The sequence below is a fragment of the Zootoca vivipara genome, chromosome 1 (assembly GCF_965207765.1).
Source record: "Zootoca vivipara chromosome 1, rZooViv2.hap1.1, whole genome shotgun sequence".
Classification (NCBI taxonomy): domain Eukaryota; kingdom Metazoa; phylum Chordata; class Lepidosauria; order Squamata; family Lacertidae; genus Zootoca; species Zootoca vivipara.
The window spans coordinates 108,421,999-108,439,609 of NC_142582.1; the positions used below are offsets into that span (position 1 = coordinate 108,421,999).

Here is a 17,611-nt window from a genome sequence, read left to right on the forward strand (position 1 = left end):
GGTTGCAGGTTTTCAAGGTCCCAGCTCAACAAGCTTTAGAAATAAAATGGCTTCTGGGAAAAGATTTGTCAATACACAGAAAGGATAAAAACTGTGCAAACAGGAAAAGGATACATTTACAACACTAATGCAAAGCATCTGCAGTTGCTAATCATGTTGTAATCTAAAACTGGAGAAAAGTACGGTGGTCATAAGAAAATAGTTTCTTGGGATTAATGGTGAGATAACAGCCAGTGGCTGATTAGTTGTGGTTTTGTTTTTTAAAAAAAAGACTTAGTTGACTGGCAGCTGATAATAAAGCTGGCTTTATGAAGTACGTCTCTAATGAGCACCTTCTTGCCCAAATTATGCTGTCAAATAAACCTCTTCCTTTCTGCAAAACATGTTTAGTCAGACTAGCTCTCACAATAACGTTTTAAATAGATGGTTATGAAAATAAAAAAAGTAGACTACAGTAACTATAGAGATTAAAAACTGGCATACAATGATAGGCAAGAAGTAAACAGAAAAACCAGGGGAATTTAATTGGTTTTCATTTCACTGCCAATAGAAACTTAATTTAAAGTGGAACAATGAATTTTAGCAAAGATTCTCCAGATTAAACATGCCCCCCTCTTTCCTTCACTTACAGTGGTACCTCAGTTTTCGAACAGCTTAGTTCACTAACAACTTGGAACCCGAACGCTACAAAACCGGAAGTAGGTGTTCCGGTTTTCGAACTGTTTTTTGGAAGCTGAACGTGCTCCATTTTGAGTCCCCCCTGTGTTTCCTGTTGCACTGCTAATTTGCGCCCCCCCCCCCGCATTGTAATTCAAGCCCTCCGTTTCCGACTGCAGTGTTCTGAGGTGATATTTGGAGCTTATATTTGGTGCTTTTGTTTTCGCTATTTATTTTGTGTTTTTCATTTTGAGGCTTTTTCAGTTAATTTGTTTTTGTGACTGTATGGGTCCCAGTCGATTGATTGTGTGACTGTGGAAATGGATAAAAGCCCCCCATCCAAACAATGACTATCATCAGTGCAGGTAAGTATTTATTTTATTTTTAATCATCTACAATACTATTTTATTTATTGTATAGTACAGTACATTTCAAATCCCCGTGACGGGGTGAGCTCCCGTTGCTCGGTCCCTGCTCCTGCCAAACTTCGAAAGCACGAAGTGCAAGTAGATAAATAGGTACCGCTCCAGAAGTGGCTTAGTCATGCTGGCCACATGACCCGGAAGCTGTATGCCGGCTCCCTCGGCCAATAAAGCGAGATGAGCGCCGCAACCCCAGAGTCGTCTGCGACTGGACCTAATGGTCAGGGGTCCTTTACCTTTTACAGTACATTGATTATTGCTTTAATTTTATGGATCAATGGTCATGTTAGATAGTAAAATTCACGTTAAATTGCTGTTTTAGGGGTTGTTTTTAAAAGTCTGGAACAGATTACTCCATTTTGCATTACTTTCTATGGGAAAGTGCGCCTTGGTTTTGGAACGCTTTGGTTTTGGAACAGACTTCCGGAACGTATTAAGTTTGAGAACCAAGGTACCACTGTTTTGCAATTTTAGAAAGGTTCATTCTTGACCCTGAAGTTTTTATGAACAGTCATAACACAGTATGCATGCAGGGGTAAAGATGATAAAAGTCCAGCTGAGAATTTCCAACTTTGAATACATTTGAACATAAAACAGTCACAAATTACAGGCTGTGTTCACATGCAACACTGAACCATGGTTTGGCACTACAGGAGAAAGGCTGGAGGAATGTCAGGCTCATGTAGTACCACTTACTCTCTCACATACTGTTGTCCAGGACTTTGAACTTTGTTTAGTAATAAGCTTTCTTTCCCATTCAGGAATAAAAAGTAATAGGAATGCCATGCTGGATCAAACCAATGGTCCACCTGGCTCAGCATTCAAATGTTGTATTTCCATCCTCTGTATCCACTAGTCAAATTTGCTACCTCTGAAAAGAGAGGCTGTACTTACGGCTGTGTAAAGGTTTCATGTGTTTGTATATGGGGAAAGGCATTGCGACAATCACTCATGAACAGAACTATACTCCTGCTTAATAAAAAAAAACATTTACAAAACAAAATGATGGTTTTGCCTCGCTGCATGGCATTCCAGGGAACTGGGGAAAGATTAGAGGTGCAATTACATGTAAAGGTTGCTACACTGACTCCCTCTTGAATCCCTGCAGATGCAGCAGCTGAGAAGGCAATGCCATCTATGCTATTTGTAGACCACACAAAAACAAGATTGTTGTGTTCAGTATTATTATTAACCAAGAATAGCTATGCAAGACCTTTAATTAGCCATCTGAAGAAGTGTGCATGCACACGAAAGCTCATACCAAAATAAAAACTTAGTTGGTCTTTAAGGTGCTACTGAAGGAATTTTTTTTATTTTACTTTAATTAGCCAAATACTGACCAACTAAACAAAGAAATTTAGTGCATGAAAAAAGAACGTTCCAATTGTATCAATAATAAAAATGGGGTGTGTTGGGGGGAAAGATATCTGTCAATCCACTAAAAGAGGTCACGAACAGTCTTATAGAGATCCCTTATGGGTGATCAATACTTACATCCTGAATTGGAAAGCAAGGAGCTGGACATAAAGCTGGTGTTAGTTCGCCAGTTGGAAGACGTACTCTGTATAGCAGAAATGTCAGCAACTGTTTTCTTATCCTGCGAAAGGGGATGAAATTCCTGCTATGAAAGAGCTGATTTTGATGTATTTCCTTTTTATCTTTTAAGATTAAAAGCAGCCTAGAGCCAGGGTTATATAATGTGGCAGAATTCTTTTAAACTGATAAAATCTGGTTTCACTGTTCAGAATGTAAATCTAGTAGTTAGCATTAAATCTGATTTCCTCCCAGATTCTGCGTCACTGTCACTTAGAATTCTGGGAGAGGTCACCCTCTGTACGTGCGACTCTGAGTTCTGCGCATTCTTGCTGCAACCTGTGGAATAAATGGGAATCTCACTCTTGCCCGCCGCCCCCCCACCCAACAGATCTTAAACGTGCAAAGCAGCACGTGGTAAATGGGGCAGCCCTAGAAAGCACAGACACACACATACAAGTATGGGTGTTTTGTTTTGTTTTGTTTTTACAGTAACATAAAGAATACAAAAGTAGACTCTTTCAGCTCATTTCTGGCCTTAGGGCAGATAAGGTGATCAAGAGAAGTTAGCAATGAAAAGCTATTTTCTGCCCTATTTCAAGCAAGCAAGCGAAATGAACATACATCTGAATCATTTTGTCCTATTTGCAAACAAATGAGAGAAAAGTAAACCATCAAGCAGAGTCCTGTGGCATTCCAGATCCTATTGGACTACAACTCACATCATCCCTGACCATTGGGCATGCTAGCTGGGGTTGATAAATATTGGGAGCTCAACATTATCCAGAGTACCAAAGGTTCCCAAACCATGGTTTAGTTCCTCTTGTGCTCATGAAAGTCTAAACAAAAATGAAACTCTGTTCTGTACTCAGCACTGAACTGGGTGATTAATATCCAGTATAGATCAAGTCATAATGGTTAGTCTAAACAGAGAGAAGGAATAGGTGATTAGTGATGATGGTACCATATCCTGATTGGGCAAGCCCCTTCAAACTTGGCACTACTTGTACTGAGGCTTTTAATCACCTCCACCATTTGCAGCTAGAGATTGTGAAGTTTCTAAGTGTCCACAATCTTTGGCTGAAAAAGGGCAGCAGCCTGCACGCCCCAGAATCTGGGTCGGTAGCGCTATCAGCACCTGTGATCTCAGGGAGCAGAATGCCATAAGAGTCTGACCAGTGCCTGCATTTTGCAGCCTAAGACCCATGACCTCACAAGGCAGCTCTGCAGAACCACCACTGGGGTCTTCTGGACTGTGCTTGTCTATTGCAGCCTGATATTATGGCTGCTGCCAGCACTGTCTACACCTCTGTTCTGAGACTGCCCAGGGCTCCTTGCTCCTGAAATGTTCAGGCCTGCTTGCATCTTTACACATAGCTCCTAGGTAGCCCAAATTGTCACAACCCATGATCTTGAGCTGCTATTGGCACATTGTAAGGTGGAGAAGAACACTTGAAAACCCATTTCTCAACTCTTCAGCTTGTAGAGCAACCAATTGATTTTTAGTAGGGTTCCCATATTGAGCTTTTTTTTTTAAGGAACACTTCAAAATTGTCGAGCTTTTCTTTTTAAGGAAACCATTGAAATTGTTGAGCTTTTTTCGGACAAAACCCAAAAACGTGATTTTTGACTTGCCCAAGATCCAAGAAACGCCCCCACCCCGATGTCAATATTGCCTTTGGAATCCCGGTAATGTCTGGGAATATCCCAGCCCTATTTTCAGGCTCAGTTCTCTAAGTATGATGGGGTGGAGGGAGAGCCTGGAGTGTCTGCCCTGCCAGCAAGGGCTTTTTAGTTTACAACATCACAAAGATTTAATGAACTAATAATACAGCATGGAGGACATATTCTTTCTCATAATGGAACTGACAGTAGGTTTATAACTTTCAGAAGAATATCCTTCACAAGAGTTTATTTGTGCTGCATGACATAGTATTTCCTTTTTTTTACAGTAAAATAAAAAAATTCCTTCAGTAGCACCTTAAAGACCAACTAAGTTTTTATTTTGGTATGAGCTTTCGTGTGCATGCACACTTCTTCTTTTTACACTTAGACAAACTTTTGGAGGGAGCTCCATACCCAGGCTAAGTCAGGTTATAGAATGCCTGGGACTCACAAACGAGGGACGACAATCTCCTTTTTTACCCAGTTTTAGAGCTTTCCTTGGTGAGTGATGGAGACAAAATGCTGGTGTCTAGGAGACTACTTTGACCTAGCAAGTCATATTGTATGTATTTATATGCTTCTAGTGAATAGAACTGGCACTTTGCTGTAAGTGATTATGTGCTATCAAGAGCTCTAGTGATTAGTGTGTATTTCTCTGGTAGCTTCACATACAAAGGAAGGCTTAAAGAAAGTGGTGGTAAACTTACTCTGAAGTCTTCAAGTCTGCGCTTTGAATCTTCCAGGTGCTGATGTAAGGAGCCCATAATTTCCTTGTATTTAGTATATCGGTCTCCAATATTGTCTGTCTGATTGTAAGAATCCTGAAATAAAAGAGAACTTTTTAATATGGGCAAAATACGGTCATCTGTTATTTAAAAAGACAAAATGACCAGCATAGCCCATGGCCAAGGATGATGGGAGATGTAGTCTAACTATATATGACACACACCATGCTGGTTACCCCAGCTCTACTGGTGGACCTGTGGCTTCAGTAGGATTTGTAAGAGATGGCCCTCTGGCCTTGAAACTTCTGTATGCTGTATTTGCACCAAGCACAACACTTATCTTGAACTTTCACTCTCTGGTTCTGCAATGGGGCAGTCTTCAGTTTTGGGGTCACAGGCAATGTCCTGGCAAAATGCAACGGGGTAAGGTGGATGAAAGGTTAGATTGCTAGACCCATAGGAACGTTATCTGGGCAATAATGAGAGTTGGCAGTGCTCTGGCCTCCCAGAGGTGGTTGTGTTTAATCAACCCAACACTGGAATCACCAGAGAATGTTAAACAGAGAAAGCCGTTCTGCTCTGATTTGGTGTCAGTTTCATACAATACTCTTATTCCCTGCTTGTTTTGCCAACATTTGGGCAATGTAATACTGTACATCAAAGACCTCTGATTCTACTTTCTAAGGCAGATGTGAGGAACCTTTGACAACTCCGAAAGTTGCAGAGTATCAAACCCAGCAAGCACAGCCAATGGCCAGAGATGATGGGAGTTGAATTTCAGTGACATCTGCAGGGCCAACGGTTCCCCACACCTGTACTAAGGGGTTGGAGGAAATCACCTTGCATTTTTTTGAAATGATTCCGTCTTCAGCAGAGCAATTAAGCACCTGTTGGAAATGACATTTTTAAAAAACCAATCTGTACTTAGTGAACTAATTTGTTCTAGTGGTAATTCTGAATTGCTTAAGTACACTGATTGTACTTAAAAGCAAACAATGGAATAGTGCAAAAGCAAACAATGGAATAGTGGTGCTCTGGTATTTTGCATGCTAAATATCTGGCATGAATTTTGTCCCTACCATGGAATGGCGTATTTACCCAATGTAATGAACAAGCTTGGTATTAAAACACCTCTCCTACTGATTTTGCAGGCTTATCAATAGGTAATTCCAGCTGTGAAACCACAAGCATCCAGTGTGTCATCATTTGGGAAGCAGTGCTTGGAGACTGAATGCCACCATGTCCAAACAAAATCTACCTCTTTTCAAATATTAACACAACTGAGATCTGGTGCCACACTAATTTTAAAAAAATCAGTTTATTGAAAAACTGTGAACAGATCAAAAACTCTGGCAAAGGGAATACATAATCCTCTGCTATTTAATTTGAGTAAACTTTAAATTGCTGTACCATTATCAGGTAGTTCTGTATTATGAACTGGGATTCAAGCCAGGGCAGAAGACTGTACTTGGGAAGGATTTTTTTAATTTAGATAAAGTAATGGGGGTAGAAAGGGAATTCATTTACAGCAGGGCTGGAGAACGTTTGGCCGCCTGGATGTTGTTGAACTCTCTAGCCAATATGACCAATGATCAGGAATGATGAGAGTTGTAGTCTAACATCTGAAGGGCCACAGGTTCACAGAGCAGGTTTACCTACACTTCAAAATCTAATGAAATGTCAATAAAATAAAGGGTTAAAAAGCGATACTATTTATTGATGCATTTCAACCATTTATATACTGCTTAACAGCACAGGAGTTTCTAAGTGGTGTACAATGAAGTTACAAAACAGATAAAATCTGTTACTGTTAACCATATAAGTAGAGAAGCTAATTTAAAATGCCCCAATGCCTTTTGAAATAAAGACGTCTTCGCCAAGCTGGGAAGCTTCCGCAGAATTGGGTCCACAATACCACACACAGAGCTCCTGATGGTTATGACCTGGGCATCTGAGCCACAGAGGACCACTAAAAGTGACTCCCCCAAGTATTTCATTGATCAAGCAGCATAACAATGCAGTCCTTAAGGTATCCTGGAGTTGTTAAGTTGAAACTTACATAAAAGAACCCTGACTTGGCCTGGCACTATATGGAAAACCAATACAAGGCAAGCCTTTAAGCACAGGAGTTATGAGCAGGCAGTAGTCTATTCCCATCAACCATCCAAGCTACAGCATTTTACACCAGCTGGAGCTTCCAGACTTTACATTTTCATGCCCCCAGGGCAATATATTTCCCACTGGTGCAGGGGAATGCTGAACAGCTTCTAACAAAAAAGAGATGGTAAAACATTCTCACTCCAAAATCTCTGAAATCTTCTAGAAGATTCAGTTTCTCAGGAACAGACTCCAGATGATCCAAAGCCACTCGAGTACTCTGAAGAACAGAAAAAAGGTATATCTATATAACTTGGTCTTATTTATTTTCTACACTTATAATTATTCAAAAGCACCGTATCCAGGAAGTACCTATATGAATAAACCCACATTGAAATTCATAGGATGCTGGATGTTGTCAACAGTCCAGGAAGCAGATGGGGAGCGATCACACGAAGTATGCATGTAAATAAGGTAGGAGAGAGCTGAAAGAAGGAAGGGCCCCTTGCTTTGGCAATTTTTGGGTAGTCGCTATGCATGTGCTTAATTGTTAGCCATTCCACTCATGGAAATATTGTTCTTACAGTAACTGTGAATCACTTACCCCCAAGTACCACCAGCACACAGCCAAATCTGACTAGCTCATCTTGTGGTTCCCCAAGCAACTCTTTTGTTCCCTAGGCTGCTGCTGCTGCTTTTTAACCCTGTTTTCCTGTTTTCCTGCTCCTCCTCCTCTGCCCCCATGGTCTTTCCCCCCTTTGATCTACAATTGATCTACAATTGTTTGTGAATGTCTTTGATACCAGACAGATCAAATGCAGAGAGAATGCCTCATCGACATGGGTCGCAACAGCCATAGGATTATATACTGCGCAACACTTAAGAGATTCTTTTTTTTAAAAAAAAGGTTTATAAATCATTTTAAATATAAATAAATAAATAAATGGCAGTGGAGACATGGAAGACAGCAAGGGAAATGGCATCAAAACAATGTGAACATGTTAGCAGCCAGTGTCAACAATAGATGGAGGGACTGTGGTCGGACACTCATAAAAAGATGCAGGAATTTGAGATCCCATGCATGTTTTGAACAATTATCTACTATCCCACCTTTTTTCAGCATATATAAGGTGGCAGACATAAAAATCAAATTAGCACAATACAATTTTTAAAATACTGATGGCGGGTATCTCATTTCTAGATTAGCATACAAGGAAGATGCTTTGCAGAATTCTGTTTTCCCCTACTTCATTCAGCAACTGATTGATGAATTGTTGCTGGATCGTTGAAAACTAAAACTTTCCCTAGGTACACTAATTCCAGTGATCAGGTTGTGGAACGATGGGTTTGCAGTTCAGGGAAAATATTGTTCTGTCTCAGCAGTATGCATCAAGTACAGTTCTCTACCTGCCATACAAAAACACCTTATTAAAAGCTCAGGCCCTTGTGACTTCAAACCAAGGTTCTGTAACACTCCAAATTGCTCAAGCTAAGATAGTTGTGACTTAAATAGTTTTTTGCTCATAATAATTAAAACAAAATGTTGCAGTGAGTATGCTGTGAAAGGCAAATCCACATAACTAACATTACCTAACAAATGTCCATCATTTGCAATTTTATAGTATTTAAAAACCCCAACCTAAGAAACAGAAATGCATATATCACCAGCAAACCAATATTTGATGTTTATTTCTCATTAACGGCAGCCCTTTTTTTGTGTGGAAATATTTACAACCGTTCCTAAACACAGTGAGCTATTCACAACAGTATGATATATATGTTTAAGTCTGGAACGTACTTAAATATTGGATTATGTCTTTACATGTTTTTGGCTCCGGAGGCTCATTGCATCTTTTGAAATGTTGACATTTCCATGGTATCTTATGAAATCGTCGTGCTGGAAAGTTTTGTTTCTTAATCAGTAATTTTTGCATTTGACTTTCAATTTGTTGATTTCCTTCCAGTATGTTGGTGTCAGTGGGTATCAGTTCTGTTGCAAAGCTTTTTCCACATCCAGAAACACACACACACACACACACACACACACACACACACACCCCTACCTTTTCTTTCAAAACTCAAAGACCTTGCCTTTGTTTTGAGTGCTTTTCCTCATTTCTGCTATGGGGCAGCTTCTGTTGTATGACACCTCTGTCTCTTTGGTTTTTTCCTTTCTTCTCCCTTACTACCCCATCAAATTCCCCTTGGTGCAAGTGCATGGAAACAGAAGCCTTCTGATCTGCGCAGCTGCTGAAAGCAAAGTTTTTCAGTTTGCTTTTCTCTGACTCCCTCCATTTCTCAGCTGGGATATCAGTTCATGCTCTTCTCTAGCCAACTAGAGTTTGCTTTGGCTTTTCCCATAAACCCCCCAGCCCTCCACCATGTAGGGTAACTTGTTAATCTTTTGAATCTAAGTCATCCTTGGGGCAACACTGGGACTTGGATGCAAGGATGTGGCATTATACATCTGGTTTCCTGAGATGGATCTGAACACTTGCAACCCCACTCCCCACCCCAAGAAAGCACTATGAAAAAGGAATGTCTGCTCCTTGCCACTTTCGAAGCCACATTAACAAATTAAGTCACAGGACGGAACATGCACAGAACATGAGGCACAGAAACAAGTTCCAACAAGAAGAGGGGTGCGAAGGCATTGACCTAAAAAACAAATCAGATACTCCAAAATAAAATCAGTGTAAACAGCTGATAAGTTCTTCCAGATAAAGTAAAGGTAAAGGGGCCCCTGACCATCAGGTCCAGTCGTGTCCGACTCTGGGGTTGCGGCGCTCATCTCGCTCTATAGGCCAAGGGAGCCAGCGTTTGTCCGCAGACAGCTTCCGGGTCATGTGGCCAGCATGACAAAGCTGCTTCTGACGAACCAGAGCAGCACACGGAAACGCCGTTTACCTTCCCACCGGAGCGGTCCCTATTTATCTACTTGCACTTTGATGTGCTTTCGAACTGCTAGGTGGGCAGGAGCTGGGACTGAGCAACGGGAGCTCACCCTGTCGCAGGGATTCGAACCGCCGACCTTCTGATCAGCAAGCCCTAGACTCTGGTTTAACCCACAGCGCCACCTGGACACGGGAATATAGGAAACTACCTTGTACAGAGTCAGACCATTGGTCCATCTAGCTCACTACTGTCTACACTGGCTGGCAGTGGCTCTCCAGGGTTTCAGGCACGAGTCTTTCCCAGCCCAACCTGGGGATGCTGCAGACCTTCTGCATACAAGGCAGAGATGCTCTGTCACAGAGCTATGGCTCTGAAATGCACCCTATCACTTTCAAAACAACTTTACCCAGGCTTCCTCAACCTCGGCCCTCCAGATGTTTTGAGACTACAATTCTCATCATCCCTAACCACTGGTCCTACTAGCTAGGAATCATGGGAGTTGTAGGCCAAAAACATCTGAAGGGCCGAGGTTGAGGAAGCCTGGCTTTACCTGTTATCAGTCTTTACCTGTTAGCAGCCTACCACCAAACCAAGTAAAACATAACTATGAAAAGGGCAAGCACAGAAATCGTTGTTGACAAAAATAATGAGTGGCATTCAATTACACTTTATATTAGATTTATTATTTTATTCATTAATATATTGTTGTTGTTGCTGCTGTTGTTGTTATCATCATCATCATCATCATCATCATCAGACTATGTTAGGTCCATTAACTGCAATAGGTTTACTCTGTGCAAAACCTGCTTGAATACCACCCAATCTTTTCAAGCAAAAATGAAGCAGCAGTAATAAGTAGTTGTCGTCTACGTAAAAAGACTGAAGTATAACATTTTGATCTGATCAATATACATACCTTGAGATTTACAGTTCTACTATGAATATCTAGGTCTATCAAAAGTATATTCAAATTTTTTTAAAAAATCTGGCCACAACTTGCAATATACTAGTTGAATATCTTGCAAGGATCAACTAAGAGCTCTCTCCTAAGGCCCTTCCTTAACTTTTCCTTCCGAAGCAAAAAAAAAAAACTGCTCGGAGGTGTCTGTCCATGTCTCTCTCTCTCATTAAATTGCCCACCACTGTGCCTCTCCCACAAAGAAGCTGCACTCATTCATATTGCATGCTTCATTTATAGTGGCCTTATGTTCATCAAAGCCTTGATTTTCCACTCCATTAATTTATGATGAGTTGCATGGTTTGCTACTTCTTCCCAGAGCCATTTGTAGCCCTGGTCTTCGTAAGGGCTCGGAAAGGTTGAGGGGTATCTGAAAAGAGACAGCAGATTCTCAGCAAGCTTCTCACTGCAGCTTTAAGTGATGGGGAAGTTAACTGTGTGAAACAGAAGAACCAACCCACACGCTCAGCAGTTATCTTGGAGGGGACAATATGCTTCAGGGACATGAAAGAAACTCAGGAGCTACCAACTTTGAACAGAATCACTCCCCCTTAAATATTGTTCCTTTCCCCCTAGTCAGAGACACATTAAGGGTTTACATTATGAAAGCTGGCAAGTAACCGAATCCATCGAAACATCAGGTTCTGATTGAGATTCTCGGTTCCCGAAGAGGCTACTTAAACAAACTTAGCTAATGAGGTGGGAACCTGTGTTTGTGCTGCAGTAAATGGGGAAATTCAGACCTGACACTTGAACTGCCCTACACAGTCCACAATTACTGGGTTTTCAAAACTTTTAAAAACATTATACAATTGGGAACTTTCACGACGGGAGGATTTAAGCAGGCTGAAAAACGAGAACAGTGGTCTTTGCTACGCGATCCCAGTAGCTGAAATGTAGTGCGCAGCCTCGCATTAACTATGACAACGCCAGCCACAACAGTGTGGTGTAGTGGTTAAGAGCGGTAGACTCGTAATCTGGGGATCCTCCTCCACATGCAGCTGCTGGGTGACCTTGGGCTACTCACACCTCTCTGAAGTCTCTCAGCCCCACTCACCTCACAGAGTGTTTGTTGTGGGGGAGGAAGGGAAAGGAGAATGTTAGCCGCTTTGAGACTCTTTCGGGTAGTGATAAAGCGGGATATCAAATCCAAACTCTTCTTATCTACAGACAAAAGCATGCATGTGAATCCAAACTTCAGCTTAGCAGGTAGTTGGAAGACAGCATGGTAATTTCTGAAGGAGGCTGCAGGAGTAGAACTTCTGTCTCATTATGAAGGGCACAAATACAACCGTGTCCAGAAACAAATTTGCAAAAAGGTGAGTTTTCCTTGCCGTGAAGAAGAAAAGAAGGACCGAAAGGCAAAAGCGCACGTTAAAAGAAGGAAAAAGTCATGTTTTTAGCTGACCCGCGGAAGTGGTGCAACAATAATTTAGTGGCACACACAGCAACCTCCTTAATATGGATTAAGTGCCATATTTGTATCATTAATGACAGCACTCTTCTCTATTAAAAGAGATAGGTTTAGCCATGCAGAACAAAGTGCTGAAAAGGATGGGGGGAACACCTGACACAGAGGGCAATTAAGTCCTGCTAATTATTTCCCAGAAACTGCAAAGGATGTGCCATAATGCATACAACTAATCCTGAAGAGAGCAATCATATCTGTCTGCTCATTATTTAACAGGGAACAAAGGGCACTGATACAGCACACTGATGAAGCTGATAAGTGGCAACGGTTCCAGTTGTACCAATAGAAGCAGCATTGGTGGTAATTTAGTTAAAAGCATCCTGCTCCATCATGGTAGTGGATGCTATTAATCTTTCCTTGTTTTCTTAACATAAAAGATTATTTACTATCTAAGAGGTGTTCTATGTTCTCGGAGAGAATGATAAAACAAATTACTCATTTTCCATGACTTCATATAAACACTTTTGATGTTTAAAGAGCATGTGAACAGTTAATCCTCCTTATATTGATGCATTTGCAGTGATAGGCAGCTCTGGGCTGTTGTCCCCCAGGGACAGGTCTAAATCAAAGTCAGAAGCTGCATTTTATTTTTAGTCTTGAAGCCACAGTGATACTTGATATTTGATAAACACAAATATAAAACAAGCTGGGCTTGTCTATGTTGTTCATAAGGCTCGGTTTTATATTGAATGTATAGCAAGTGTGCGCACAACAAACAAGAGCCTCCAATCTCATGAGCTGGTTAAATACAAGTGATCATCTGTAGGCTGTGGGTATTTTTAAAAAGTAGAGAAGGTTTGGAGGCCAACTAAGAAATCCCCAGGGTATAATCCATAAGAAGTGTGCCCATAATTTAAAGCAACAGTAATGCACTGGAACAGGCAGTTACTTACAGCTTGAATAAGAGCTAATGTTAAAGGTGACCCAAAAAGGTTTTGTGTGGGTTTTTTTAAAAGCAACTGCAAGATTATACATCAAGAACTGTGTGATATATGTAAAACGTCTATACTCAGGCCCAAATGAATTCATTAAAAGTTCCTGCCAGAATCTGCTAAATATACTGGGCCTAAGGGAGAGAGAGTAGCCTTCTTCACAGTTATTTTCACAGCCAAACACTAGTTTGGCAGAGATGGAAGAGTAGACAAATTATATAAATTGCATTTCTACCCCATCTTCCCCCCATGATGGAATTCAAGGTGTCTTGCACAGGGTTCCCCTGTATTCTTCCATCCCAGTCCTTGTTAGATGCAGAAGATCCATCTAATCAGTATTCCAACAGTTGCCAAACTGGGAAATGTGCAAGTTGGGCTGGGCACAGGAAAGTTTTCAGGGCACCACACCTCCACCAGCCTCAGGATATATTTTTGCAAAGTCAGTACTAGTACCTCTTGTTCAGGGAAGCATCAGAGAGGTAAGGGAGGAGAGCCAAGGGACATGCAGGGCAGAGAGCAAGAAGTATCCCTCTCTTTCAAGCTACCCACCAACCCCCAGAAGCAGCTTAGGCTGTGGAAGATTTGGATGGGCCAAGTAAAGTGGTACCTTGGTTCTCAAACTTAATCTGTTCCAGAAGTCCATTCCAAAACCAAAGCCTTCCAAAATCAAGGCGCACTTTCCCATAGAAAGTAATGCAAAACAGATGAATCTGTTCCAGACTAAAACAGCAATTCAACATGAATTGTACTATCTAACGAGACCATTGATCCATAAAACGAAAGCATTAGACAATTTACTGCAGTTGCACAATCAATCAATCAATCAATCAATCAGTAGGTGGAAGAGTAGACAGTCACAAAAACAAAACAAAAAGAGCCACAAAAACAAAAACGCAAAATAAATAGCAAAAACGGTCAGACCTCAGCGTAACACTCAAAACAAAAGTATGGCACTCAAAATAGAAGCGTGGCACTCAAATCAGAAGCATAACACTCAAATTGGAAGCACAATACTCAAAACGGAGCATGTTCGGCTTCTGAAAAAAGTTCGCAAACCGGAACACTTACTTTGCAGTGTTTGGGTTCGAGTACCAAGGCGTTTGAGAACCAAGGTACCACTGTATAGGTGCATGAGACAGAGGTTTTCTTATAGCACCTACAGAATGTCATCAACTCAGTGGTCACAAAGAAAACCACCAGGAGGGAAGTGAGTCAACACCCCCTCCCCAAATATTTGTTTGTAATTGACAGATTTCTTGCCGAGGAGCACCTCTCTCTGGTGACTGGGATGTTCATGCAAGTTGCCCCCCCCCCAAAAAAAAACAATGAAGGCTGTCTTGTGTGAAAACCACTGCATCTATCCTTATGAAATTAATCCCGTCAGAATGGGCAATCATGCCTGAAAATGCTATCCAAAAGAAAAGAATATTTAGGAATTAATATACAGAATTGGAAAGGAAGTTGCAAAATTTGAAGCAAGACATGAAAAAGAAAATGATGGAATTGAAGCTGGGTTTCATTGCATCTAATTAATTATGTATGCAGATCATGTTGTAGAAATGAAGAAGCTGGGTAATAATATGCAGATGCAATAGAAAATATCCAGCACATTTTTAACTTCCTATCTGTCAGATACAATATATATGCATGCATTTTTCTTCTTTTCTGGAAAATGAAAATTATTGCAACAAAGAGAAAAACAAGCTTCTTAAATGTGCTCAGGTCAGCTTCCAGATAAAACTTAAATGGCCATTACCTTTACCCAGTGCTTTTAAAAAAAAAAAGTTTAGGGGTACTCTCATTTTCCTACTCATATTGAAATATTTCCACTCAATGAGGCCAAACTTAGATTCACAAAATGTTTAGGGGTATGCATATCCCTGCGTCCCCTCAGAAGAAGAAAAAAGCACTGCCTTTACCAACATCAACTTGGGCAACTTACTTGTTTGGCCAAAGGGACTTGCAAATTTTAGTCATACTGATCAATTAACTAATATTATCTTTATCATTCATAACATGTAAGCTAACAGGAAATCCCCATTCCAAAGGTGGGAGAGAAAAGAGGTGAAACAAAGATGGAATGAAAGGGAGTAAATAATAGCCTGGGTTCAAATAAAAAGAGTGCAGATCACGTTGGACTTTTAAAGTCCTCTCGAAACAGCTTGGATTCTGCCAATCTGGCAAGGAATGGCTGGATCCAGTCTCCTGCTCCCCTTTCCCAACAGATGGCTAGTGAAATGTTAACACTCAAAAAATGAGTAGAGGCCGGGAGCTAAGGTTCTAATAACATAACCAATAACCCAGCCAGAAGAATTGGGTACATAGATTGGGTAACTTTCATGCTATTGTTCAAAAGGTTGTGTGCATCAGTATTAAGTGTCATCAAGTAAAGAAAACAAACAGTACCTTTAGAAAATAACTTTTTTGCTGGGGGTAAATCACCATATATTTTAAAACAAGCATTTTTGGCACTGAAATATAAGAAGAAACCTGCATGCCAAAATAACTGAACTTTTCAGTCTAGACTCCAGATGTCTTTAGAATACATTTTAATAATATTAAAAGCATGCCTTCTTTTCCATGTGTGAATGAATGCTTTACCCCCTCTTCAGATTCCCAATCCACCTGTGGTTAAGTACAGAAAATGCTTATATGGAGCAGTCTCTTGTCCTATAGAAATATCTGAAGGGATGGAAGCAATAATAGAGCTAGCTTGAGCTGTCCAGCCACAACAGATTATCAAAAAGTGCCCACTAGACCATTAGGGCGGAACATCTGTTTTAGGGAAACAGACCATTAACCCAAGCCGCTACAAGAAAATACGACTGGATAACTGTATATGATGTGGCTCACCTGGCCATTCTTTAACTCAGGCAAGGAAGGCTTTAGGAAGGTGATTTTATCACAGGATGCTGGAGATGGAACCATTAGTCATGTAGCAAGCATAAGGATATAGAACAAGCCCTGGTAAGGATTTTCTTGCCATTCATAACCCCCCCCCCCCATCATAATCCTTCACATGCGAACTGCCATATTGTGGTCTAATAATATTTTTATTTGGTAATCACAAACAGTGTGGGGAAAATATATGTAGCTGGGGCTCAATTCAAAGAGTTGGTTCTAGGCTTTAGAGCTTTAAACAGCTTAGGGAATGCCCAGGAATCCAAATTAATGTCAAAGGCCTCTCAGTACCACCCTAGGATATTTGAGGAGTGAGAATGAGAGACAAGGTCGTTTCTGTCATGGTGTTTGGACTCTTGAATGTTGTTCCAGGGGAAATTCATCAGGCTTCCTCTGTGTCTCCTTTTGCAAGAAACTGAAGAAGTGTTCATTTTAAAAGACTTTTAATATGTAACGCCTAGTTTTATTGTTACTAGTTTTCAAGGTGCAACATTTTTGTTTATCCTTGCTGCTGTTAGTTTCTTTGTTTCATTTTTAAGTGTTGGTTGCATCATGTTTCCAGTTCTTGCTTTTAGTTGTATTTTCACTTTTTGTTTATTATGTTATATGGTTTTATTCTGTTGTATACTACTCCAGATACTTTTAGTAGGAAAGTGGGATAACTACTTGCCATAACTTCTGATTGTCGTCTTCAGGGTGACCTTTATTCAATAATTTATTTTGCAGGAAAAATAGCTGGTCCTTCATCCAGCAGTTGGATTGCATAGAGAATGCAAGTTCTCTAGAGGGAGGAATTTGTTAAAAGCATAACGAAGTAATGCTTGCAGGATCCAAGAGTCTTTGCGAATGTCAGTCAAACTCACATAGTATTCCCAAAGGTTGCTGTGAGGTGTGGGAGAAGCACAGCTGTGCATACCAGTGACAAACCTGCCAACTGTTCTAAACCTATAAACAAAAACACTAATCTGATCTGCACTGGCTGCCTGTATGTTACCAGACCCTATATAAGGAGCTAGTGTTGACATTTAAAGCTCTAAATACGTTGGGACCCAAGTAATTGATGGAGTGTCTCTCCCCATATCAGCTGACCTGGGATGAGGCCTTTTCAGTCATGTTCCCTTGACTATGGGATTCTCTCCCCTGGAGGCCGCTCCATTATTTGGGTTTCTACTCCTGTGTCGAGACACATTTGTTTACCCAGGCCTTTGGAGGAATGTAATTTAATTTTTATGAACGGCTGCCGTTTTACTGGTCGTGAGGGTCTTTCAAATTTTTGATTTAGTTTGTTTACTTGTATATTTTATTATTTTAACATTTTTGTACTGTCTGCTTAATGTTGTAAATGCTTATTTTGA

The 17,611-nt window shown here is 40.7% G+C and overlaps 1 protein-coding gene across 5 annotated transcripts in view; it reads right to left on the reverse strand.

Moving 5' to 3' along the window:
- The window catches only part of CEP128 (centrosomal protein 128), a 189,998-nt gene that overhangs the window by 10,462 nt on the left and 161,925 nt on the right, over positions 1 to 17,611 (reverse strand). For 2 of the 5 annotated variants that reach the window (XM_035107853.3, XM_060272451.2), the window contains exons 21-23: positions 7,302 to 7,379; positions 4,985 to 5,098; positions 2,574 to 2,676 (exon numbers count right to left, since the gene is read on the reverse strand). In XM_035107853.3, coding sequence (XP_034963744.3) covers positions 2,574 to 2,676; positions 4,985 to 5,098; positions 7,302 to 7,379 — 295 coding nt within the window. Of the gene's footprint in view, positions 1 to 2,573; positions 2,677 to 4,984; positions 5,408 to 7,301; positions 7,380 to 10,665; positions 11,323 to 17,611 lie in introns of those variants that run through there. The other 3 variants (XR_015950693.1, XM_035107862.3, XM_088672629.1) reach the window with 3 other exon arrangements.